We start from the raw sequence: 27,598 nt of genomic DNA on the forward strand, positions 1-27,598 counted from the left end.
CACAAGGGTCTGTTCTGGGTCCTATTCTTTTTAATATGTTTGTGAGTGACATAGGGGAAGGTTTGATAGGGAAGGTTTGCCTATTTGCCGATGACTCTAAAGTGTGCAATAGGGTTGATATTCCTGGAGGCGTCTGTAATATGGTAAATGATTTAGCTTTACTAGATAAATGGTCAAAGCAATGGAAACTGCAGTTTAACGTTTCCAAATGTAAAATAATGCACTTGGGGAAAAGGAATTCTCAATCTGAGTATTGTATTGGCAGTTGTGTGTTAGCAAAAACTTCAGAAGAGGATTTAGGGGTAGTGATTTCTGACAGTCTCAAAATGGGTGAGCAGTGCGGTCAGGAGGTAAGGATTTGAACTGCTGAACCACAGTTAGCTGAAGTAGCCTGCAGTGCTGCACTCTAACCACTGAGAACCCCACCCACCCCCGGCTGGAAAGTTCATCCAATCCTGGATCAGGACAAAGGGAGGAGGAACCGACTGCAAACCCCCAAAACACAGAAGAGATTGGAGGGTGGGCTCTTTCTGAACGGGCAATCACTGGTGTTGTTCAGTGGGGAGGCTACATAGGGAGACCCATTTGAAGGGACCAGCTCCAAGTAAGCGGTGCAGGTGGCAGCACAATAGCTGTCGTAGTTTGTGCACTGCTTGCTTGGAGCTGGTCTAGAAAGGAAAAAAGCCTCTGGCAGGGAGGGATGGAAATAATGGCCAAAGGAAGGTGGCAATGGCCACAACCTTGAGGTCCCGTGTGGCTGGTGGACCAAGCCATGAGGCTTCGCTCAAAGTGGTGGGGCTGAGAATGCTTGTTAGCATATAGCATGGAAAAGGAAAATGGAATGTTGAGAGAGAGCTAATTTGCATATTGGCATTATGGCCAGGTGTTGGCAGTTGGAAGATTAGAATTCTTGGGGATTCATATGCTGACTGTTGGTGAATCTGCATCATAGAGAGCAGATAAATGCAGAAATACTGTCAATTTGTTTATTTGTGTAAATATGAAACCTGTTCAATGATAAAAGAATAAATAAAACCATAAGTTTTATATTGCAGTCATTGTATTTGTACCCAATATAACATAGAAGCACGGTTCTGCTATGAACAGGCTCTGCTGGATGAAGTGAAGAAATCTCTTATAACCATAAAACACACAGAAATCCAACAATGCTGCTTCTGGCTGGGGAACGGCAGCTCCTAGCAAGGAGGAGCACAGCAATGGGGTAATCTGCACAGGCAGCCCACCACCCCTTCCCCGCCCACACCGGCTGCTGGTCCACCATTGCTCCAAAACACCTGGGGCCATGCAAGAGGCTCACATGGGCAGCAAGCTAGGGAAGCCTTGGCTTATCTTGCTCTGCTCCCTGAGGAAGCAAAAACTGGGATCCCCAAACCAGACCAGCTGCCCCGTGCACATGCACACTCTGGAAACAGGAAGATCATCCTCCTTGATCAAGGAAATGGAGCACCTCCTTGTGAAACCAGATTGCAACGCCTTGGTCTCTTCAGCCTTGAAAGACGGCGTTTAAGGGGTGACTTGATCGAAGTGCATAAAATCATGCATGGGATAGAAAAGGTGGATAGAGAAAAAATATTTTCTCTATCACATAATACGAGGGGGCACTCCCTAAAGCTCATAGGTAAGAAAGTGAGGACAAATAAAGGGAAATATTTCTTCACCCAGAGGGTCGTTGGTTTATAGAATTCATTTCCAGAAGAGGTCATGACAGCTGTCAGCCTGGATAGCTTCAAAGCAGGATTAAACAGATTCATGGATGCCAAGTGTATCTGTGGTTATTGAACGGATGTCCATGTGCTGCCTCTATGTTGGTTGAGGCAGGCACAATTCCCTTGAGTACCACTTGTTGGGGGTCAAGGGAAAGGGAGGGTTTTGTCTTCTCTTTCTGCTCAAGATCCCCATGTACAATTGGTGGGCCACTGTGTGACACAGAATGCTGGACTCGATGGGCTTTGGCCTGATTCAGCATGGCTCTTCTTATGTTCTGGATTGCACATCTGCAATAGGCAACTGCTCTTCTGGTTTTCGACATCCCTGTGCAAATTAAAACTCATTGGCCACTACACGAGAATCCAGAAGAGCAACAGGTGATGGCTTCGCATGCTGGGAGAAATGACTCTGCATGTCACTTACGTCACACGTGCCATAGGTTCGTCATCATTGTACTAGAACCACCTGAAATCAAATATCTTTCAAACCAAACACTCTTGCATATCCATATATTTTCTTGGCTGCCATAGAGAAAATGTGTCCAACAGATATAATCACCTCTTTGTTCTTATGTTTTTTAAGAAAAATATTGTTTCCATTATTATTCCTTTAAATGGCCTGTTTTCCAACTTCTGGTGGACCCAGTAGGCTCATGTTTTGCCCTCCCCGTGCTCCAAAGTCTCCCCTGGAGCCAGGGAAGGGTAAATACACCCTCCCCCATCTTTCCTGGAGGCTTTCTGGCAGACATAAACGCCCTCTGTAGAGCCTCTGTATGAGCCAAAAATCAGCTGGCCGGCACACACATGCACATTGGAGCTGAGCTAGGGCAACTGCTCGCATGCCAGCAGATATGGCTCTGCGTGCCACCTGTGGCACTCCTGCCATATGTTTGCCATCACTGTTCTACCCCATCTTCAGTATGCTCCCTTCAAGAGTTATCTTAGCCTTAGAATTCTTGACCTTGGAAAGAGACATACAGTATTGAGTGCCCTCCAAGAACAGTGTCCTGTTTTAGCTAAGCAGAACACTGAGGAATCCTTCATCTTTTTGAATTCTGTCTGAAGAATCCAAGAACTTTATGGTCTAAATCAGGGGTCTCCAACTTTGGCAACTTTACGATTTGCTGAGGAATTCTGGGAGTTGAAGTCCACAAGTTGCCAAGTTGCCAAGGCTGGAGACCTCTGGTCTATACCAATACAATCAAACATCCTTTTGCTTTGTGGCATCATTGACAGGTTCCATCCTTTCCGCAATTCATGATTTCCTGAAATCATGAATTGCGGAATATAGTTTAAAATGGGAAATCGCAAAAAACTAATGCCGAGATGGAGACTGGGCCAAGTAAAAGAAAGGACTCAAACAGAGCAAGAAACCCACAGTGAACGTAAAAAGAGAGAGATACGGAGAACAGTGCCCGCAAAGAGGACTAGAGCAGAACGCACGTCAACCTATCAGTGAGTCAGCTGGATAGGAGAGGCAGGGGAACTAAAATAAAATGTCAAATAGAAAGTTTTGAAAGCGACGGATGAGTGTGCAAAGGGAGAGACTGCAATATATAATTTGGATGACTCTGGAGCCTGAAGTCAGCATTTGTGGAAAAGCAGTATAAGACTACCAAATGAGCAAGCAATTGCGGAATTAAAAAAATATAAATTGAACTGCTGTGGAGTCGACTCACTATGTGTCAAAGGGGATACATTACTCTCCTTCCTTTCTCTTATTTTTCTCTTCTTTGTATCCTTCTTTAAACTCTCCTCTCTCCTACTTCTTTTCCCTCTTCTTTTCCTTCTACTTATCTAATTCACTATTTTAAAAAACCAACATCGTAATTGAGCACTGTACTATTAATTAATAGTAACACCAATATAGTTAATTTACATATAATATATTGAATGAATTGATCTTTGCCTATTTAAAATATTTATAATATATAGACAAATACAAATACATTATTAAGGAAATATATAATAATGGATATTTACTATTATGTAACAAACATTTTAGGTACAACATTATTGCAATGATTATAACTGAGAAATATTTACAAAACTTAATAATCTACTTATTCTCATTAGTGAAACTACATTGTTATTGATTTAGTATATAGATACAGAGAAGGTAATTTTTAAAAAGCCGAGAACAAAAAAAACTTTGGATGGTTATTTGAGGTGGGATTTACAAAATATTAGGAGAGCAAAACAAAATATTAAAGTAAATGACAACTGTTACTACAACAACAGTGGGTGGAGGGAAGAAGGCAACAACCAATACTATGGCAGGAAAGCATCCACCACTAGTCAGCATTCTATCAAGATGTTGACCTCCAAAAAACCAGGAAGCACATCGGTTATACAAAATATGAACGCCACTCTTGCAATCATGCAGGACACCATGTTGAAAGCCATGCTGAGCTGAAATTAGATATTTCAAAACTGGACAATAGGATAGTATTAAATACAAGGGAAATTCCCAAAAACCCGAACAGCACATAAAAATGGTAGAGACTAAAGCTGAACAAACTGGAAAAAAATTAGAAGGGTTCAAATATTCATGTTCAAATACCTTAAATTTATTAAGCATCTTAAAACTTACAATGCGACCTCTTTGGAGGGAGTGATTATTAAAAAAATAATGCGTGCAGGAATGGACATGCTCACAAGGAAACTGAAATGGAAAAAGGATTCAGACTATTATAAAATTTGATTAAAAGAAAGAAACAATAAATGAAGTAAAACTACATAAGAATATTCTTTAAGAGTTTAATAGTTGAAGTAACTACCGTATTTTTCGGTGTATAAGATGCACCGATGAATAAGACACACCTAGATTTTAGAGGAGGAAAACAAGGAAAAAAGTATTCTGAACCAAATGGTGTAGTATTACACTGTTTAATAAAATACCAGTGTAGCAGAATACTTTTTACAACCATGTACACATTTTACAAACTTCAAACTTGACCGCTTCAAGACTTGCGGATTTCAACTCTCAGAATTCCTCCACCAGTCATGCTAGCTCAGAATGGGAGTTGAAGTCCACAAGCCTTAATCTTGCCAGGTTTGAAGACCCTTGCCCTTTCCTTCCTGTTGCCCCATCCGCCAGAGATCCTTGGTGAAATTGTAAAATTGGAGCAGGGACAATGTTTATCTACCTACACACTTCCTAGAAAACCCAATGCATGTAACAAAAAAAATCTTGTTTCAGATTCTTCTGCTACGTTCCTAAATAGAAACAAAACACAAAAGATTAGAGGTCCCAACTAATTTTAAAAATAAAATGAGAGGTATCTTTCTCCCTCTCCCTTTCCAGCTAAATGTTATATGTAAATGTAAATAAATTCTTCAGTTCTGAATTTTAGAGATGTTTTGGACTAGAGTTCCATTATTAATTCTTGGAGAGGGGGCTGATGGGGATTGCTTCTTTTGCAACAGACTGGATAATGGGAACTGTAGTCCAAAGCATCTATACTGTTCTCTGTTGCAGGAAGGGACGATCCCTATCAACACCCCCACCCCAGAGGTGGTTGATTGGACTTGTAATCCAAAGCATCTCCCGTATAAGTCCAAGTCACATTCTGATCTCTCAATGTTAAATAATGCAAAAATAATGGGGATAAACTTTGAAAAGCGGGCCTCTGCAGCGGGGGAGGCAAGCCCCCAACAGTCTGGAAAACTTGGACCAGGAGTCACTGCTTACAGTCACTCATGCCCTCATCACCTCGAGGTTCGACTACTCTAACGCTCTCTACGTGGGGCTACTTTTGAAGAGTGTTCAGAAACTTCAGATCATGCAGAGTGCAGCTGCGAGAGCAATCATGGGCTTCCCTAGGTATGCCCATGTTACACCAACCCTCCGAAGTCTGCAGTCACAATTCAAAGTGTTGGTTATGACCTTTAAAGCCCTTCATGGCATTGGACCAGAATACCTCCGAGACCGCCTCCTGCCGCACGAATCCCAGCGACCGATTAGGTCCCACAGAGTGGGCCTTCTCCGTGTCCCATCGACTAAACAATGCCGTCTGGCGGGACCCAGATTTCTCTGTGGCAGCCCCGACCCCCTGGAACCAGCTCCCCCCAGAGATTAGGATTGCCACCACCCTCCTTGCCTTTCGTAAACTTTTAAAACTCACCTCTGCCGTCAGGCATGGGGGAACTGAGACATCTCTCCTTGCCTATGTAGTTTATGTATGGTATGTTTGTGTGTATGCTTTTTAAATAATGGGGTTTTTAGGCTTTTAATGTTAAATTGTTATTTTAGACTCTTTAATATTAGATTTGTTATTGTACAGTGGTACCTCATCTTACGAACCTCTTCTAATGAACTTTTCAAGATACAAACCCGGTGTTTAAGATTTTTTTGCCTCTTCTTCCGAACTATTTTCACCTTACGAACCCAAGCAGCTGCTGCTAGGATGAAGGGGTTTCTTTTTTTCCCCTTTTTTGAAGAAAGAAAAGGGAGGGGCAGCTTGGAGGAGTAAAGATTTTGCATGCTTGCAAAGGCACTGAAACGGTGTCTTTTGAAAAAAGAAAAGGGAGGGGCGCCCCCCTTGCCTTTCTTCCTTCCCACTCACCCTTTAGCCTAGCCTTGCTTCTTCCACCCGCCCCCTTTAGCTGCTCCTCCCTGCCCTCTGTTTGCCTCCCTTCTAAAGTTTGGGATTCCTATGGGAAACATTGTTTCATCTTACGAACTTTTCACCTTACGAATCTCCTCCTGGAACCAATTAAGTTCGTATGATGAGGTACCACTGTATATTGTTTTATCACTGATGTGAGCCGCCCCGAGTCTGCAGAGAGGGGCGGCATACAAATCTAATAAATAATAATAATAATAATAATAACAACAATAATAATAATAACAATAACAACAATAATAATAACAACAATAACAACAATAAAACAATAACAACAATAACAAACAAACAAACAACAACAACAACAATAATAATAAAATGCCCAAAAGACAAGAGAAAATAAAAGCAAGAAAAACAGATATCTCAGGAAAGTCTTAAGAATTTCAGAGACTTCTAGAAAACCCCTCCTTGGATTGGCCGGGCTGCCTCTCCTCGCCCCGAGAGGCAGGGGCATTTAAAAAGCCGGCAGACTCTTCAGCTGTGGGGAAAATTAGCGAGCGTGGTACTGAAGCAGCAGACTCTGTTGCTGCCACATCTCTCATTCCTTGAAAGGCACGATGCTGTGGGGTGCTGGAGAGCCCAAAAACAATCTCTCCTCGGCACCTCAGCAACCCAAGTCCTTTTGAGCTGTTGAGGTAATTCTAAGTGAGACTTTGTATCGGAGAGGGCATGAGAGGTATGGTGTCCTACTTCTGTGCCAATTTTGCCAGCTTGGAGGTGAGCTGCTGCTTTCCTCTGCATGGGAATCCCTCTTTCTCCCCCCCCCCACCCCCACAAGCCCATGGTGTACCGATTCGGGCAGGTGCTGCAGAGCGCCCTTCCCAAACCGCCACACCCTCCCAAATACGCCCCCTAAGCCAGTGTTTCCCAAACTTTTTTGAGCCGCGGCACATTATTCATATTTTCAAAACCCTGGGGAACATTGAATGGGGGGGGGGGGCTAAAGAAAAGTTTGGACAAAAAAAATCTGTCTTCCTCCCTTTCGCTCTATTTCTCCCTATTTCTCTCTCTTCCTTCCTTCCCTTCTTTCTCTCTCTCCATCCCTCTTTCTTTCTTTCTTTCTTCCTCTCTTTATCTCTCCCTCCTTCCCTTCCTCTATGTCTTTCTCTCCCCCTTGCTCTCTCTCTCTCTCTCTCTCTCTCTCTTGCTATCTCTTTCTTGCTTTTTTCTCTCTTTCTTGCTCTCTCTCTCTCTTTCACTGTCTCTTGCTATATGTCTTTTTCTTTCTTTCTCTCTCTCTGCCTCTCTTGCTATCTCTCTTTCTTTCTCTCTCTCTTTCTCTGTCTCTCTTTCTCTCTCTCTTGCTATGTCTCTCTTTCTTTCTCTCTCTCTCTGCCTCTTTTGCTATGTCTCTCTTTCACTCTCTCTTTCTCTGTCTTTCTTGCTATGTCTCTCTCTCTCTGTGTCTTTCTCTCTCTCTCTCTGCCTCTTGCTATGTCTCTCTTTCTCTCTCTCTTTCTTTCTGTCTCTCTTTCTCTCTGTCTCTCTTGCTATGTCTCTTTCTTTCTCTCTCTCTGTGCCTCTCTTGCTATATCTCTTTCTCTCTCTCTCTCTGCCTCTCTTGCTATGTCTCTCTTTCTCTCTCTCTTTCTCTGTCTCTTTCTCTGCCTCTCTTTTTCTCTCTCTCTCTCTCTGCCTCTCTTGCTATGTCTCTCTTTTTTTCTCTCTCTCTCTGCCTCTCTTGCTATGTCTCTCTTTCTCTCTCTCTTTCTCTGCCTCTCTTGCTATGTCTCTCTTTCTCTCTCTCTCTGTGCCTCTCTTGCTATGTCTCTCTTTCTTTCTCTCTCTCTCTCGGCTGACTGCGAGCGGGAGCCCTGACGATGGCAGCTGGACGTGCTGCTGGACGCCTTATATGCCAGCCCTGCAGAGCCAGCATGTACGGCGTCCAGCAGCACGTCCAACCGCCATCGTCGGTGCATCCAACCTGGAGCTCCCTCTCGCCGCCCCCATCTCCCTGCGACCGCCTGGGGCCGCTGCAGCCGGCACCCTCCCGCTCCCGCTCCCACCACCAGTGCCCTCCCGCCGGGCCCCAAAGGACACTTGCCGCCGACGCCAGGGAACTCCAGCTGGGCGGGGCGCTGCCGGTGCCTCCGACCTGGAGCTCCCTCTCGCCACCCCCATCTCCCCGCGACCGCCTGGGGCCGCTGCAGCCGGCACCCTCCCGCTCCCGCTCCCACCGCCAGTGCCCTCCCGCCGGGCCCCAAAGGACACTTGCCGCCGATGCCAGGGAACTCCAGCTGGGCGGGGCGCTGCCGGTGCCTCCGAGCTCCCACTCGCAGCTGCCCCCCGGCTCCTGCCCGATGCCGCGGTTTCTGGCGCTCTCCTGCTGGGCCCCAAAGAAGGAAGGCAGGAAAAAGGAGGCGCGAAGAATGAAGCTCTCCTTTTTCCCGCCTTCCTTCTTTGGGACCCAGCAGGAGAGCGCCGGAAACAGTGGCAACGGGCAGGAGCCGGGGGACAGCTGCGAGTGGGAGCTCCAGGTCGGAGGCACCGGCACCGGCAGCGCCCCGCCCAGCTGGAGCTTCCCTAGGAGCTTCGCAGCACACCTGACCGTGTCTCGCGACACACACCGGTTGGGAAACGCTGCCCTAAACTGCCTCAGTTGGGAAGAGATGGCAGCTGTCTGGCCACTGCCACAGCTTCTTCGCCCAAGCTGCTTTTTGGCTGCTGGGACAGCTCCTCAGCCAATGATCGCTGGTCTCCCGCTGGGGGGTGGAAGCGCCAGAATTCTGAAGCTGGCATCCTCTCCTCCAAATGCCGGGCACCCCTCCCATCTCCGGGGCTGAGCCGCTGGCCTCCAGCCAAGAAAGGCCGCTGCCACCGCTGCTGACCCCCACCCAACTCCCCACACCCCATGCAATGTTCGGTGTATAAAACGCACCCAGTTTTTGACACACTTTTCTGCGTCAAAAAGGTGTGTCTTATGCACCGAAAAATGTGGTACATTTACAGTACAAATAAAGAATGAGCAATTATAATGCTAACAAAGCAATGTATCTCCAATAAGAACTTCTGATAGAAATGGGTTGTAAATACCCCAAATCCCAAATGTTTGTTGTATGTCTGCTTATGCTGTGTGTGTGTACTAATAATTTTTTTTAATTAAAAATAAAATAAAAGAAAACTTACAATGCGACCAATGATAGGCAGCTTGCGTATAAATCTGAAGAACCATTTTTTAAATCGTTCTGTTAAACCTAAGGAAAAAGAAAAATAGTAAAAAAAAAAATTAAGGAAAAATTATCCAAAAATAGCTCTGAGACATACAACACGCACATTTACAAAATGTGAAAACTTTCACAAAAAAGGTAGAAAGGCAGATTTGTAGGTGGTGGAAAATCAGATGTTATTTATAAAGGTGGTTATTTTTGCAAACTATAATTCAAACTGGCCACATTATAAGGCTGCAGCACATCAAAACGGCTGTTAATCAAAAAAGAGGCTGGAGGAACTGAAAATTCAATCTCACTTGTTCCGTGCTTCATTCATTCATTCATTCATTCATTCATTCATTCATTCATTCATTCATTCGATTTCTATGCTGCCCTTCTCCTGAGACTCAGGGCGGCTTGCAGCAAATTTATGCAAAACACGTTAGAAATCTACAATAAAATCTACATTTAAAATACTGTGTTAAAACCCCAATACTTAAAATTAATCAATCGCATCCATACATACATACATACATTCAATCATGATGGTCAAATACAGTGATCCCTCGAGTTTCGCGATCTCGAGGTTCGCGAAACGCCATATCGCGAGTTTTCAACCCGGAAGTAAACTCCACCATCTGCGCATGCGTGCCCTTCCACGCATGCGTAGATGGTGGAGTTTCCCCGCCGGGCAGAGGCTTCCCTGGGTCTTCCCCCTCTTGCCCTGGTAAGACAGCATCGGCGCGAGCAACGGCGTGGGCGGGCGGGCGGCACGCGCGCGGGAAACCCCACCTCCGCCTCCCAGCTGGGAAGCGGAGCCAGCAACAGCGTGGGCGGGCGGGCGGTGCGCGCGAGCCTGGGGACACCCTAGCTCTGCTTCCCAGCGCGCGCGCGTTGCTGGGGAAAGCGCGCGCGCTTGGGGACTCCCTAGGTCCGCTCCCCAGCTGGGGAGGGAGTCCCCACCCCGCGCGCGTTGCTGGGGAATGCGCGCGCGCTTGGGGACTCCCTAGGTCCGCTCCCCAGCTGGGGAGGGAGTCCCCACCCCGCGCGCATTGCTGGGGAAAGCGCGCGCGCTTGGGGACTCCCTAGGTCCGCTCCCCAGCTGGGGAGGGAGTCCCCACCCCGCGCGCGTTGCTGGGGAAAGCGCGCGCGCTTGGGGACTCCCTAGGTCCGCTCCCCAGCTGGGAGCGGACCTAGGGAGTCCCCAAGCGCGCGCGCTTTCCCCAGCAATGCGCGCGGGGTGGGGACTCCCTCCCCAGCTGGGGAGCGGACCTAGGGAGTCCCCAAGCGCGCGCGCTTTCCCCAGCAACGCGCGCGCGGTGGGGACTCCCTCCCCAGCTGGGGAGCGGACCTAGGGAGTCCCCAAGCGTGCGCGCTTTCCCCAGCAACGCGCGCGGGGTGGGGACTCCCTCCCCAGCTGGGGAGCGGACCTAGGGAGTCCCCAAGCGCGCGCGCATTCCCCAGCAACGCGCGCGCGGTGGGGACTCCCTCCCCAGCTGGGGAGCGGACCTAGGGAGTCCCCAAGCGCGCGCGCATTCCCCAGCAACGCGCGCGGGGTGGGGACTCCCTCCCCAGCTGGGGAGCGGACCTAGGGAGTCCCCAAGCGCGCGCGCTTTCCCCAGCAACGCGCGCACGGTGGGGACTCCCTAGCTCCGCTTCCCAGCTGGGGAGCGGAGCTGGGATGTCCCCAAGCGCGCGCTCACCCCAGGCGCGAGCAACGGGGTGGGCGGGCGAAGGGCGGCTGGCAGTGGAAGCAAAAACACCATCTGCGCACGCGCAGATGGTGTTTTTACTTCCGCACCGCTACTTCGCGAAAAATCGATCTTCGCGAGGGGTCCTGGAACGGAACCCTCGCGATGATCGAGGGATCACTGTACTAATAATAAGTCAATTAAATTAATTAAATTAATCATTTAAAAATATCTTATGGAAATTTAAGTCTCATTTTCTTTCTACAGCTTAATTTATCTGCTACAATGCTTTCTGATTATCCATTTACAACAAGGGCTAGCAACTTATCATTTGAAACTGATCTGATCATACTCAAATATGGCGTGTATATTTAAAATATAGCATGTATATGAAAAAGATGTTGAGACTCTACAGTGCAGAGAAGAGCAACAAAGATGATTAGAGGACTGGAGGCTAAAACATATGAAGAGGGGTTGCAGGAACTGGGCATGGCTAGTTTAATGAAAAGAAGGACCGGGGTGACATGATAGCAGTGTTCCAATATCTCAAGGGTTGCCACAAAGAAGAGGGAGTCAAACTATTCTCCAAAGCACCTGAGGGTAGAACAAGCAGCATTGGGTGGAAACAAAGAGAGAAGCAATTTAGAACAAAGGAGAAATTTCCTGACAATTAGAACAATTAATCCATGGAACAGCTTGCTTCAAGAAGTTATGAGTGCCCCAATACTGGAAGTTTTTAAGAAGATGTTGGAAAACCATTTGCTTGAAGTGGTGTAGGGTTTCCGGCCTAAGCAATAGCACTTATATACCACTTCACAGTGCTTTACAACCCTCCCTAAGCAGTTTACAGAGTAATCATATTGCCCCCAACAATCTGGGTCCTCATTTTATCCACCTCGGAAGGATGGAAGGCTGAGTCAACCTTGAGCCAAACTCAAGCTCAAACTCAACCCAGACAAGACGGAGTGGCTGTGGGTTTTGGCTCCCAAGGACAATTCCATCTGTCCGTCCATCACCCTGGGGAGGGAATTATTGACCCCCTCAGAGAGGGTTCGCAACTTGGGTGTCCTCCTCGATCCACAGCTGACATTGGAACATCATCTTTCGGCAGTGGCGAGGAAGGTGTTTGCCCAGGTTCGCCTGGTGCACCAGTTGCAGCCCTATTTGGATAGAGAGTCATTGCTCACGGTCGCTTACGCCCTCATCACCTCGAGGTTTGATTACTGCAATGCTCTCTACATGGGGCTACCTTTGAAAAGTGTTCGGAAACTTCAGATCGTGCAGAATGCGGCAGCGAGAGCCATTGTGGGGCTTCCTAGATTCGCCCACGTTTCTACAACACTCCGTGGCCTGCATTGGCTGCTGATCAGTTTCCGGTCACAATTCAAAGTGTTGGTTATGACCTTTAAAGCCCTACATGGCAATGGACCAGAGTACCTCCGGAACCGCCTGCTACCGCACGAATCCCAGCGACCAATAAGGTCCCACAGAGTTGGCCTTCTCCAGGTCCTGTTGACTAAACAATGTCGTTTGACGGGCCCCAGGGGAAGAGCCTTCTCTGTGGCGGCCCCGGCCCTCTGGAATCAACTCCTCCCGGAAATTAGAACAGCCGCCACCCTCCTTGTCTTTCGCAAATTACTCAAGACCCACCTATATCGCCAGGCATGGGGGAACTGAGACACCTCACCCAGGCTTTTATATTTTATGTTTGGTATGTATGTGTTGTATGGTTTTAATTGTTGGGGTTTTATATATCTTTTCTTTTAATATTAGTTTTATTTACTGTTATATTGTTTTTATTATTGTTGTGAGCCGCCCCGAGTCTTCGGAAAGGGGAGGCATACAGATGTAATAAATTGAATTGAATTGAATTGAGCCAGTGGTGAAATTTGAACTGGTGAACTACAGCCAGCAGTCAGCAGAAGCAGTTTGCAGTACAGTGTTCCCTCGATTTTCGCGGGTTCGAACTTCGCGAATAGCCTATACCAGTGATGGGCAACCTTTTGAACTTGGTGTGTCAAAATTCGCCAAAAAACTGAGCATAACTCGGGTGGTGTGTAACCTTGAGAAAAAAACATAATTTTGTGATATTTATAGTTTAAATAACAAATATGCATAATTATTTAACTTACCTACTTAGTGACTTCTTTGTTAATCTGTCAGTTGGTTTCTTTTGTTGGTCTTGCTGTTATTTAACTTGTGGGGGGTGCCATGAACTAAGATAAGTGAGGGGGAATTCTTCCAGTGATGGCGAACCTGTGGCAGTCCAGCTGGACTGCCACAGGTTCGCCATCACTGATTTAGTGACATTATAACTTGTTGCATATAAATAAATGTTTGACCCCACTTTGATAAAGAAGCACAAACTAATTGGGAAAAATAGTAATGTATTATATTGATATGCTGCCCAATTTCCAAAGAAAATGCTAAGTACTGTAACTAAAGGCAATAATGAGTTTTTAGGATTGTAAAGTTCTTATGCCAAACACTCCACTTCATTCTCTGCCTCAATCATTTTCTCATTTCTCTTTTTTTTCTCCCCTTTATTCTATCATTTCTCTCTCTCTTCCTATCTTCTCTCTCTCACTCTTTCTTTCTCTCTCCCTTCCTTTCTTTCCTTCTCTCTTCCTTCCACTTTTTTCTCTTTCTCTCTCTCTCTCTCCCTTCCTTTCTTTCTCTTCCTTCCACTTTTTTCTCTTTCTCTCTCTCTTTTCCTTCCTTCCCCTCCCTCTCTTTCTCCCTCTCTCCCTTTATAACACCGTTCTGGAAGGCGAGCAGGGAGCAGAGGGGCGAGGGCGAGGGGTGCAGACCCTGAAATAGGCCTGCAAGCCCTCCCCTCGCTCCCAGCGGCCCCTGCGAGCCAACCACCGTTGTGGTGGGCTCCGACGCTTGGCGCCGCGCCAATCAGCTGGGAGGCGGCGCCCCGCCCCCCCAGCTGAAACTGACGTCCGGCCAGGGCGATTCTTTCCCCGGCCGGACAGGCATGCTTGTGCTGCCAAAGGCAGCGTGTGGGCGAGCGTGCGCTCTGCGCAGGCGCGCCCAGCTGGGAGGCGGTGTTCTCGCCCCAGCGGCGTGTCACCGAAAATGGCTACGCATGTCAGTGCTGACACGCGTGTCATAGGTTCGCCATCACTGGCCTATACCATGGTTTTTTAAAAAATATTAATTAAAAAATACTTCGCAGGTTTTTCCCTATACCACGGTTTTTCCCACCCAATGACGTCATATGTCATCGCCAAACTAATAATTTTTGCAAATAAATAACAAAAAAAATAATTATTGCTAATAAATAATTATGTTTATAAATATCAGGATCACTAAGTGTCTTACTCAATGGTGAGTACCAGTAATAATGGTGAGTAAATGGTTGTTAAGGGAATGGGAAATGGTAATTTAGGGGTTTAAAGTGTTAAAGGAAGGCTTGTGATACTGTCCATAGCCAAAAATGGTGTATTTACTTCCGCATCTCTACTTCGCGGAAATTCAACTTTAGCGGGTGGTCTCGGAACGCATCCCCCACGGAAATCGAGGGAACACTGTACTGCACTCTAAGCACTGCGCCACCAAGATTCATACTTCCGCGTCTCTAGTTTTGGACTGGAAAACCTCCAAGGTCCCTTCCAACTCTGTTATTCTATTCTATACTATTCTAACACACAGTATGTCCAGGTGTTCCTCTCTTGCTATTTCCTATCTTTTAATTTTGGGATTAGACTGCAATCAAGGAATTACTGGGGTGCAGAAACCATGCATGAAGATTAAGAACAGTACAATATTATGACACTCCAAAGCATTGCGAATTTGTTAGATTCCTCACATGAAGGAGATGTGACCCTTACTTTCTGACTGGAAAAGAAACATGTGTATCTTCACAATCAGCAAGGTAGCAGCAGCTGTTGATGCAATGACTTGCCATGGTTCCATCCCGGAGCATTTTTCATTCACCACATTTCTTGTTTGGTTTATGTATTGCAGGAAGATTTGATGGTAGAGAGTAAGAGTCTCCTGGAGAAGAGAAGAGACAAACCACAACATAGAATGAAACCACTTCACTGAACAACGTTTTTATCCAACTTCCCTAGACAAGTTAAAAACAAAAACACAAAAAAGACTGCACAAAAACAGAAAGGGATCTGGTGAGAGTAACAATGTGTCCCAGAGAAAAGGCACTTCAAACAAATGAGGCTCACGCGGTGGTTATTCTGGGGAATTTCTGAGGAACTTAAATACCTTAAAAACTTTGGTTCCAAACTATTAACTAAAACTTGTATGGAGTCAAAATTACAACAAAAACCTACAGAGCTTTAAGAATCTTTGTACCACATCCCATTTGAAAGAGCCTCTTTCGCCCAGCGCCGCTTCAGAAGCCACTGCCCAGTGCCTCTCGCCTTCCGCCGTTGCCCACCCGCCCTCTTTCGCCCAGCGCCGCTTCGGAAGCCGCCTGACGCCGTCAGGGGGGCACAGCGCTTTGCAACTGCATCAGCGGCGGGAGCTGGACCCGGCCGCCGCCCCCCTTGCTAGCTCCGAGGCCGGGAACCCGCCGCCGCTGCCTTCAAGAGGCCGGTTGGGAAGGAAGGAAGGGAAGCAGGAAAGCGGCTGCTTCTCTCTTCCTCCTTCCCCGCGCTGCTTGGCGAGCGGAGAGGCAGTCGCCTCGCCTGCCGCCCTGCTCTGCTTCCCTCCCTCCCTCCCTCCGCAGACCCAAAGACAAAGGAGGCGCGGAGTGTGGGGAGCCGCCTGGCAGAGCGCTCCAACCAAGCGGAGCAGCGGCGCGGATAGCCCGCAGCCAGGGTGGGGAAGGCGGGGCGCGCATCGCCGGCTCGTCCCGTTCTGCGGCGCACACAAGATTGACAGGCATGCAGAATGACAGGCGAGCAGGAAGACCTTCCTAACTCCCTCCCCCCCAGCCGAAAACCCAAAGGCGGCCTGCCGCCACCCGCTTGAGCCAGGAGGCAGGCAGGGCAAAGTGTGTAGAGGGGAAGGATGCTCCGGTTTCCCGGGTGGGGGCGGTGAGCGCTCGGAGGGGGCATAGCCCGCGGCTCGTATCTCGAATTTCAGCTCGGGAGTAGAACAGAAATGTCTCTCCCCTCCTAGCTCGTATCTCGAAATGCTCGTGTGTAGAGCAGCTCGTATGTCGAGGTACTACTGTAACTTCAATCTAGATAACATCGATATGCAATGCAAGATGTTTTGCATGATGACCCTGAGAACCAACAACAATTTACATTCTGACTATCATTATACTCTGTAAGCAAATGAAACCAATACTCTACTGCAAGAACTGTGCTAAAATAAAATTATTTTAAGATCATTTGAAGAACATCACGAGCTGCAATAAAAGCAGATCCATAATTTTCTATTTCTATAGCCTTTTATGATTACACGGTATTCCCCAAGCTTTGTCAATGAAGTCTATTTTATCCAGCTCTCGGGAAAGCTTTGCTCCAGAAACACACATTAGTATTGGCTCATTCTACTCTTCAAACCTGTTCTACAACTTTCAGCTGACTTAAGCTCATTTTGGAGCAGGTCTTACCAAGGTGTGGTATTTTGCTTTACTATGCACAAGAAAATGCATAAACAACATTTCCCAAATGCATGTTCTTCAAATATGTTGAACAAGGATTTGCATCATTTCCATACAACATGGCCATCACAAAACGGAGTTTGGAAGCCTGTTTTCACTGGCAGAGTGCTCAGGCTGCCACAGGCGCCCTGACATGAGTGGCGTCCAGTTGGCCATGCTCACCCCGGCCCCCCGAGGTCAAACACAACCCTGATGCGGCCCACAATGGAATCGAGTTTGACAGCCCCGATCTAGAAGGAATCAAGAGTAGGATGACTCCCAGAGATTTACTCCATGCAGCTTCAAGCTTAATCCCTATATTATGGATATTCCATGTCAACTATTAAATTTTAAAACTAGGTTGGACTAGGAGTGTCCAACCTTAGCAACTTTAAGATTTCTTGACGTCAACTCCCAGAATTCATTAGCTAGCAAGTATATTAGATGAGACAGTAGACAAATATTTCTGATTAGGGAAAGGACTATTAATGTCAGTATTTATATTTACATTAACAAATAAGGCTTCATTCAATTTTGTTTTACTGCTGTAATGTTAGCCATCATCTAATTTAAATTTGCACGCTGTCAGACTCTCAACAACTCTGAAATCCCATTTAGGAATTTGTTTAGTTGAATTGTTTAAAGTCACCTTGAGGTTTACAGCCTCTTTATTCATTCTGTTTATTTAATTCAATAATACATATTGCTTTTCCCATAGTGTCATGAGTTCCTAGATTTTTATCCCTTATTTTAAAGCTATGAAAAATATAATTTCAAACTCTTTTATCTTGATGAATCAAAACAAAGGGAGACCAAGAAGTGTGCTAAAGATTTGGTCTGGGGCACCTTAAAGGAAGGAACATCAATCAAAACACTACACTGGCACTACCAATCAGTGGACAAGATTAAATTATACAGATTTACTTGATATTTTGCTTGTTCTATTTAGATAGTGGTCCAAATTACTTAAGGAAAAAGACACAATGCAGGAAGTTCTTGACTGACAACCACAATGGAGGCCAAGCAAGGTAGTTGTTAAGTGAATTTTGTTCCATTGTACAACTTTTCTTACCATTTTTGTTAAGTGAATCACTGCAGTGGTTAAGTTATTAACATATTTGTTAAATGAATCTGGCTTCCCTATTGACTGCGCTAGTCAGAACTTCTCAAAATATGATCACATTACCCCGGGACACTGTGACTGTCATAAATATGAGTCAATTGCCAATTGTTCATTTTGTTAAAAAAATAATTTTGAGTTTTATACAAACACAACATTTAAACAAACATCAACACAAACACAAATCCAGCTATTTTTCAAGTAAGTTAACATCCAATTATTTCCTTCTTATCCATATACTATAAGATTATATATCTATACATATATTCTAATATCATACACATTTTTATTGCAAGTCAGTTTCCTTTTTCCTATCCATTTGTACCACAATGTCCAGATATCATAATAGTCCGAGTCTTTTTTATCATTTATTGCCATAGTTAACAGATCCATTTCTACACAATCATATACTTTCTTAATTATTTCTCTATCCTCTGGTATTTTTGGATCATTCCATTTTTGTGCATACATAATTCTTGCTGCTGTCACAATATGTAGCAGCAGATATTTTATGTTTCTTGAGTAAGTTATCTTTACAATTCCTAACAAAAATAGTTCCCGGGTGAATTCAATATTAATTGCTGTTATTTCTTGTAGCCAATTATGAAGTTTTCTTCAATATTTCCTTGCTTTGGGACATGTCCACCATGCATGAAAGGAGGAATCCTGCTCTTTTTTACATTTCCCACAGCAATTTGCAATTTGCGAATTGAAATTTGGATATATTTTAGCCAATCTCTTCAGGGCCAAATGCCACCGATAAAACATTTTATGTTGTTTTTCTTTATATGCTGTTGATTTAGTTAATTTTATATTCCTTTTCCAAATTTGCTCCCAGTCTGCCAGGGTTATATTATGACCAGTGTTTTTGGCCCAGGCAATCACTGACAATTTCCTCTTGTTTATCGTGTTCAATCATGTATTTGTAAATTTTTGATATCATTTTCCCTTCTGGGCCCATAAGTATTTTATCTAGTTGTTGCGTCTGGATATCAATTCCAGGTCCCTCCAAATCTTTTTTGTATCTAGATTGAATTTGTAAATAAACCCACCAATCTACATTAATGTTTCGCTTTGCCAAATCTTCTCTACTTTTTAATTTGCCAGATAGGTCAAAAATTTCCTTGTATGTATTTAATTACCTTGGTCTTATCGATTGTGTTAGGATATATAAACGCCTCCATTGTTGATAGCCAATTTGGTACTTTCAAATACTTTCAATTGCCAATTGTTCAAATTTTGATCACATGACCATGGGGATGATACAATGTTCATAAGGGTGAAAACGGCCATAAGTCAATTTTCAGTGCCATTTTTAAAGATTAAACAGTCACTAAATTAATGGTTATATGTTGAGGAATACCTGTATCAAAACGAGCTGAAAGCAATAACAGTCCTTTAGGGCTATCTGGAACTATCTACACCAGTGTTTCCCAACCTTGGCAACTTGAAGATATCTTCAAGTTGCCAAGATTGGGAAACACTGATCTACACAACCAACTGTGCCTTGATCCCTTGGCTTGTCCCCAAGCCATTTGTTTTCTTGCCTTCCAAAGTTGACTTGAGTACATTTAAATTTCTTCTACATTTCTATCTTTTTCTAGCAACACCTGTAGACCAATCTGTTTTGTCTGCAGCAGTAAACGAATTGCATATCTTTGATGTTCCTTAAAAGGCAATATTAACAGAATTATTTATTGATTGATTTGATTTGTATGCTGTCCATCTTGAAGAAAGCCAACCAGTAAAATCTCTCTGTTTTGTGCACAGGCACCTTTTATCTAAAAAAATTTCCTTTTAGAGAGGTTCAAATTCCATCTGCTGCTTATTAGGCTATTTACACAGATCTAATCAGTAAACCATGTTGTCATACCTTCAATCAGATTACCCTGAGATAGCAAATCTCTGACTTGCACTATGGCTCCATAATTAGCCTCACGTGTATTATATTGCCAAATCTTTTTACAGGAATTTTGCACAATGTAGAACAGGTACCGAAAGGCAAGGATTCCATCTGCCCTAATTTAGCCTCTCAATTTAGACTCTTGCCCTAATTTAGCCTCTTGCACATATTAACAAACAATCATTCTAATACGACTACAGTCACATTGAACTGGGTTCTACCTGTTAGATCTTATTTACCCTTCACCGAAAGAATAATACATTTTATTAATTAGTGCATCTTGGAGAATGAGTTTGTCTCAGCTATGCAAGGACTTTAAGAAATGCAGCTTCAAGCTCCGATCCCTGCTATAGACTTAATAAGATTGACTGGCATGCATCACACCAAGCTATGTTGTCCATCCCGGTCTAGGTTGAACCATCAGAAAGTTAACATTATAACGGGTTTAACCATAGTTCCCTCTAAGCTGAGCAGTGAGCAATCGCTCACTTAAAAATCATCATCAACTCAGTTTTCCAAACCTGCCCAGAAGCCGAGAGGGAAAGAGTGAGAGAGGAAGAGAGAGAAACAGATAGAAAAAAGAGAGGAAGGAAAAGAGAAAGAAAAAGAATGGGAGTAAGGAAGAGAGAAAGAAAATCAAAATCTAGTTTGAAACTAGCTCAACTATTTAAGTGGCATTTTGATATTGATAGAGTTGCCCTATTATGAGCTCACTGTTATAGACACACAGTACAGTATTTTATTTTGAAATTCTCCGAGGCAAAACAGGGTGGGTTTTTTGTTTGTTTGTCTGTCTGTCTGTCTGTCTGTCTGTCTGTCTGTCTGTCTGTCTGTCTGTCTATTATTTCTGTGCCGCCCAGTCCCGAAGGGACTGCCGCTCAGACACTATACTTTCCCCCCCACCCCCCCAAAAAATTAGAGGGAACACTGGGTTTAACCATAGGGATGTGATTAAAACAAATGGAAATACAGGTACAACACACAATCAAGCCCACAAGCCAATTCAGAAGGGCCAATCTACAGAGGCAAAAAGAGTGCGGGGGCAAAATAAAGGCAGCCTTGCCTAACGACCGCCGGGTTCAATAACCACAAAGAAATCCTAACCCTTGTTCTGTCAGGCTCTCTGGTAGTCTCCTTCCAAAAATTCCCAGGTACAAATTTCAGACACACACAAGTTTGAAAATTCAAAACAATGTTTTTTATAATGAAAACTCACTTAAAATAAGCCCTCTTTTGGTATAGCAAAGAGCACTCGTCTCCAACCAAACTGGTAATTTGTACAAGTCCCTTATCAGTTCTGTGATACTTAGCTTGCAGCTGTGAGGCAATTCATAGTCCTTCTTCTTTCACAAAGTGAAACACACTTTGCTCTGGTTTAGTTTCAAAGCGGGAAAAATCAGCACACAAAAAGTCAGTCAGCAAAGCAGTCATGAAACACAACGATCAGATAATCCTCCACAATGGCCAAACCCACAGGCTGCTATTTATAGCAGCCTCACTAATTACCACAGCCCCACCCAACCACAGGTGGCCTCATTTTCTTTGATAATAATCTCTCAGTTGTTGTTGCCTATGCATCGCTCTCCGCATACATGGCTGTATCATTAACTCTTGTTCTGAATCCAAGGAGGAGCTAAATAATTGATCTCCTTCTGAGCTGTCTGCCACACTCTCCTCCTCCCTGTCACTCATGTCTTCTTGGTCAGAGGAGCCTTCATCAGCAGATTCCGGGGGGGGGCAAAACAGGCCTGCAGCATGTGGATGTCTCCCCCACATCCACACTCCTTGGGGCAGGAGCTGGGCCAGAGCTAACCACAACAACCCTGAAGCAAGGACTGGCTTGGAAAGGGACCAAGCTATATGTGCCTGTCAGTCTCTGACTAGAGATGCTTCACGACTACAAACTAGGAGGGCATTTTGGGTTTCTAAAAATGCGGCTCAAAGACAGTTCTGGTGGCCAAGGATGAAAGCAGAATTGGAAGACTATGTAAGGCAGGGGTCTCAAACTCAATTTACCCAGGGGCCGCTGGAGGTAGAATCTGGGTGAGGCTGGGCTGCATCAGGTTTTCCACAAGAAAAGCTCTTACCAAAACATTCCAGGGTTATCAAATGTCTTTATTTTTTTCATCTTATTTTGTGTTAAAAATAAAAATAAATTAACAAATTCATAAGAAAATAAAAATAAATGAGTAATAAATAAATAAAATGAAAAGTAAAATGATGATGATGATAATAATAATAATAATACAGCAGATATAGAAGACTGAAGAAACCACATTCAACTCCGCACACAACACTGAAAAGTGCCATTCATATCAAACTTGGGCCGCACTAACATTAAACTTTGATATTGAGGTGGGTGCCGCAAACTATTGTCCCGAGGGGTGCAGTTGGCCCGTGGGCCGCGAGTTTGAGACCCCCTGATGCAAGGAGTTGTGCCATTTGTGCCACTCGGAAATACAGACAGGTAAACCACCCGGACTGGTGAAACAAACTGCTGACCCCAGCAAGTCCTGGGAGGAAATAGTGATGGGTTTCATAATGGAACTCCCCCCAGAGCAAAGGGAACACAGTGATTTGGATTGTCATTGTTTTGTTCTCCAAACAAGCTCATCTTATTGCCTGTTCTGAATTGCCATCTGCTAGACACTTAGCCAAGTTCTTCCTGAAACATATTTACAGACTATATGGAGTCTCCAGGAGAGTCATCTCTGATCTGGGAGCACAGTTCACTGCAAAGTTCTGGAATGAGTTCTTTCATTACCTAAAATTCTAGGGAAAATTAACCCTGTATTTTATTTCAGCTTGTTTAAGCCAGAAATTGGGCCCAGTATAAGACCTCATACCGAACCACCACCTCCCCCAGTGATAATAAAGGGAGAGTATATTTAAAGGTCAATTACAGCTGAATCCTCATTCAACAATTGGTGGGATGCCTTCTACTGCTGGTTAGAAAAAAAAGAACAACTTGCTTAATAAATGTTAAGAATTGTATATATTCAAACAGATACAAATTTGGTATCTAATCCTTCCTTTTTTTTTAACAGATGTATGAGACATCAATATATATACTAAAATTAGACTGGCTTTCTTAAAACCTCTTTAATTTGATTCATTCAACACTTTCTCTTATTTATCTAAAATTTTAAATATTAGATATAAGGGAATGAGCTACTGAAAATACAGTGTTCCCTCGATTTTCGCGGGGGATGCGTTCCGAGACCGCCCGCGAAAGTTGAATTTCCGCGAAGTAGAGATGCGGAAGTAAATACACTATTTTTGGCTATGAACAGTATCACAAGCCTTCCCTTAACACTTTAAACCCCTAAATTGCAATTTCCCATTCCCTTAGCAACCATTTAGATTATTACTCACCATGTTTCTTTATTAAAGTTTATTTTAAAAAATATTTATTAAAGATGGACAAAAGTTTGGTGATGATATATGACGTCATTGGGCAGGAAAAACCGTGGTATAGGGGGAAAAACTGCAAAGTATTTTTTAATTAATATTTTTGAAAAACCATGGTATAGACTTTTCGCGAAGTTCGAACCCGCGAAAATCGAGGGAACACTGTATATCTAGTTCACAATTGTAACACAGATCTACCGTACACCCGCCCACCCTTTCCTTCCTTTTATTCTCTCTCTCTTCTTCTTTTTTTTCTTTTTTCTGTATGTTTGTATGTCCGTCGACGTTCTCTGTTTTATTGTCTCTGTTCATTGTCAAATGCATACCGTTTAAATTATAATTCGACAGGATTATTGCTTTAATCTGTAATTACTCATTATTCACACTTTTAGTAATTTGACATGTCTATGTTGTTAATTGTAACCAATGTATTTAATGTATATTTGTAAACCTTTTTTAAAAAAAATTATTTTAAAAAAAATAAAATAAAGGTCAATTGCAGCATTTATCCAGTATATTACAGCATATACAATTACAACATATATCCAGTATATTTAGAGGTCAATTACAGCATTTAATTCATTGGAAGGGATCCCCTTTGTCTGAAGCCACTTGGATCAAAAATTGGAATGCAGAAGCTGACAAACTAACAGTTCCATGAAAAATACCCAAGCAAACCAGGGGGGGGGGGGGGTTGAAGATGATATTAACCCCTGTTCTTTTGTTTTCACACTTTTGTCTTGGGGGGGGGGTGCCTGTCAGCTCAAAGCCATCATTTTTGAGTTAGAGACGTTGGCCTGCCACAAGTAGAAAACTACTGTGAGAATTGGAGAGGAGTGGTTGCATGAAAGGGAAGATACTAGCCACAACAAATTCTTTCCAGTGATTCAAGGTCATCCTTTGTTCAGCACCAGACAGAAGTAGAGGGGAGGATCATGGCCATTGAGAGAACCAGAATAGTCCATGTGGTGAACTTGTGGGTGTGTATCATTGGTTCAATGATGGTGGGATTCCCCATTGAATTTACTTGTCAAAGAATCCTAAAAAGTGATCCTTAGGACACTACAAGCATCATAAATATGAACCAGTTGCCCAGTGTCCATATTTTGATCATGTAACTATGGGGATAATGCAGCAGTCGTAAGTGTGCAAAGGTCACTTTTTTCAATGTCATTGTAACTTCAAATGGTCACACAAGGAATGGTTTAAGTTGAGGAATGCCTATAATATGGGGAGGAAATCTAAGAATAAGGGAACAAATAAGACACCTGTATGAGACCAGTTTCTATTGTTTTCACGTCACTATGGAAAAAGCAATACTGTATACCAAAATACAGATCCACAATTATTAAGCTAGTCAGAAGAGTTTTCTAACCATGTAAAGGTCACTGCCGATACCATGTGAACCAATATTTTTTCTAGGCAAATTAATCTAATGGTTGTAGGCATTATTCAGTATGCACTGGAAAAACACGCATCTCAATACAATTAGCCAAAACTGCCAAAGGTGCACAATAGCGTGTTTGTAATTAGCATTCATTAGTTATGAAGTCTCCTGCATTGAAAAGTGTTCCACCTCATCGCCTTGGAATCTTCCTGTGATGTTCTTCTCAACTTTTCAACCAAACGTCTAGAGTAGGGGTAGGCAAAGTTGCCTCTTCTATGACATGTGGACTTCAACTCCCAGAATTCCTAAACTAGGATGCTTGGTTGAGGAATTCTGGGAGCTGAAGTCCACAAGTCATAGAAGAGCCAACTTTGCCTACCCCTGGTCTAGAGGGAGGAATGTCAGTTACAGGTCTGCAATTGTGCACTGACATCACATTCACCAGATTCAATAAAAATGAATGTGTTTCAAGGATTTTTCTCCATCTCTCACTTTGTGGTCAGCAAAAGACCTCTGGTTTCTTGTTTCCCCAGAGGTGAAACACAAAACAGGAAGCACCAGGTTGTTCTTCAGGCACAGCAGAAACTACACAGAAATGAATCTGGACAACTTATTGCAGCATTGAGATTTTAGGTTATTAGTGGGATTCAATCCAATGCCTGAGCGCTTTCTATTGCTGCTTGTTATCCTGAGCTAGAGCCTGAACCATCAACAAAACCCAAAAGAATTGTGCTTAAAAGCCCCATTTGATTTAGGAAAAGCAACAGGGTTTCTTCCACACCCTTCGCTATTTAGAACAGAATTCTTTATTGGCCAAGTGTGATTGGACACACAAGGAATTTGTCTTTGGCGCATACGCTCTCAGTGCACATAAAGAAAAGTAAAATACATTCATCAAGAAGATACATAAGATACAATACTTCCTGATAATCATAGGTTACTAATAAGCAATCAAATCGTGTTAGGAAGCAAATAGAAACAATACAAATTGTAAAGATACAAGCAACATGGTTATAGTCATATGTGTGAGGAGATAGGTAATAGGAAGGATGAGAAGAAGAATAGTAATATAGTCTTAGTAAATAGTTAGCATTGCAAGAATTAGCTGTTTAGCAGAGTGATGGCATGGGGGTGGGGGACTATCCTTGTGTCTAGTTGTTCTGGTATGCAGTGTCCTATAGGCAGCGTTGTTGTTTTATTTGACTCAGTTTAATTTGACCCACGGATAGCTAAAACAATAAAATGAATAATAATAAGATAATATTAATAAGATATAAGATATTAATAAGATAATAAAATAAAATAATAAAATAAAGTCAAATAAAGATCGACTGTTTCGCTTTGCATCCTTTTTTTCCCTTTTTGCTTGCGGGGGGGTGGGGGGAGAGGGATCCAGACCTATTAGGAGTTCGGTTCCGGCTGAACCGTCCCGGGCAAGTTGCAAAAAAACAGGGTGCGGGGGGGCTTTGCAGATCCCCCCCCCCAATCACAGCACCAAGAATTGCAAAGTCGAGATCAAAGTACCGGGGCTTGGTGGGATGTGGGCGGGGGGGGGGCAGAAATGAGGACTCACCATGGCGACCCGGAGTTCCCCCTTTTCCTTTCCGCGGCGTGGCCCGATCGAAAGCGGCTCCCCGTCCAAAGCCTCGTCCCGGCCTGCCCGGCTCGGCTCTCGCCCACTTCTTCGCGGCCACCCAGCGAGAGCGCCTGGTTCTCTGAGCCGGGGGGAGAGGAGAAGTAGAGTAATTGAGGTGGGGGGGGGGCTGGGAGGGGACAAGAAAAATAAGTCTCCCGCGGACTGCTCCGCCCCTCTTCAAAGCCGCGCGCGCGCCTGGACGGGGTCTAGAGGGCGGGGCCCGCGCGAAGGGTTCCTTCCTCAGCCGTGCACAGATTGACGATTGCGGCGCGGGGCCGGCCGGCCGGCCCGGGAAAAAAAAGGAAGAAGAAAAAAGAGGCGCAGGCGCTGTACCAAACCTTCTCTTCCTCCTCCTCCTTCTCCTCCCTCCCTCCTCCCCTCACGCAGATCATCTGGCGCGGGCCGAGTTGGGGACTGGCAGCGCCCCCTGGTGCAGACCTCGTGACCTGTTCTGGTCAGCCGTTGGGCGGGAGAAGCGGAGGGTCTGCTTAGGGTCCTGAGAGGATTTCTGCGCGCCCGAGAGACATTGGGGCAAACGGGAGAAGCCTCCCGGGACTCCCCGTTGCAGAGGAGCAGGATTCCCGGTTAGCTGGGCCAGGCATAGGAGTGTGAAGCGTTGGAGTGAAATCACCCCGTGGTTTCCTTTTCCTTTTAATCCCCCCCCCCAGCAATCTAGCGCCTGAATCTTTATTTTTTATTTTATAAAAGTGCATAAGTTCACCAGAGTGCCTTCCCCGTCAGTGTTCCCCCTAATTTTTTGGGGGGGTGGGCAGAAAAGTATAGTGTCTGAGCGGCAGTCCCTAAAACCCACCCTGTTTTGCCTCAGAGAATTTCAAAATAAAATACTATACTGTGTGTCTATAACAGTGACCTCATAATAGGGCAACTCTATCAATATCAAAATGCCACTTAAATAGTTGAGCTAGTTTCAAACTAGATTTTGATTTTCTTTCTCTCTTCCTTAATCCCATTCTTTTTCTTTCTCTTTTCCTTCCTCTCTTTTTTCTATCTGTTTCTCTTCCTCTCTCTCTCCTTCCCTCTCACTCTTTCCCTCTCGGCTTCTGGGCAGGTTTGGAAAACTCTGAGTTGATGATTTTTAAGTGAGCGATTGCTCACTGCTCAGCTTAGAGGGAACTATGTCCCCTGTCCTAATGTTTTCTCTTTTACTAGTATCATGTATATAAATATTATACCTTTGTAAACCACCAATATATATGTGACAAAACAAACAAATAAATAGATTTATTTTATTTTTTTCAGATTAATTAAGGTTGACATGTTTAGAGGGAAGCCTTCCCTCCTTGATTCTTGATGAATGTGGGTAAAATGAGGACTCAGGTTGTTGGGAGCAATATGCAGATTCTGTAAACTGCTTAGAGGGGG

The 27,598-nt window shown here is 44.4% G+C and overlaps 1 protein-coding gene across 1 annotated transcript in view; it reads right to left on the minus strand.

Annotated features, from left to right (window-relative positions):
- SGPL1 (sphingosine-1-phosphate lyase 1) overlaps window positions 1–26,578 on the minus strand; it is a 63,105-nt gene extending 36,527 nt beyond the window's left edge. Inside the window, exons 1-3 of the mRNA XM_070752212.1 lie at window positions 26,153–26,578; window positions 15,035–15,200; window positions 9,482–9,549 (exon numbers count right to left, since the gene is read on the minus strand). Of these exons, the coding sequence (XP_070608313.1) occupies window positions 9,482–9,549; window positions 15,035–15,200; window positions 26,153–26,155 (237 nt within the window). The 5' untranslated portion in view covers window positions 26,156–26,578. The remainder of the gene's footprint in view (window positions 1–9,481; window positions 9,550–15,034; window positions 15,201–26,152) is intronic.
- Window positions 26,579–27,598: the final 1,020 nt, after the last annotated feature.

The sequence above is a fragment of the Erythrolamprus reginae genome, chromosome 5 (genome assembly GCF_031021105.1).
Source record: "Erythrolamprus reginae isolate rEryReg1 chromosome 5, rEryReg1.hap1, whole genome shotgun sequence".
NCBI classification, from domain to species: Eukaryota; Metazoa; Chordata; class Lepidosauria; order Squamata; family Dipsadidae; genus Erythrolamprus; species Erythrolamprus reginae.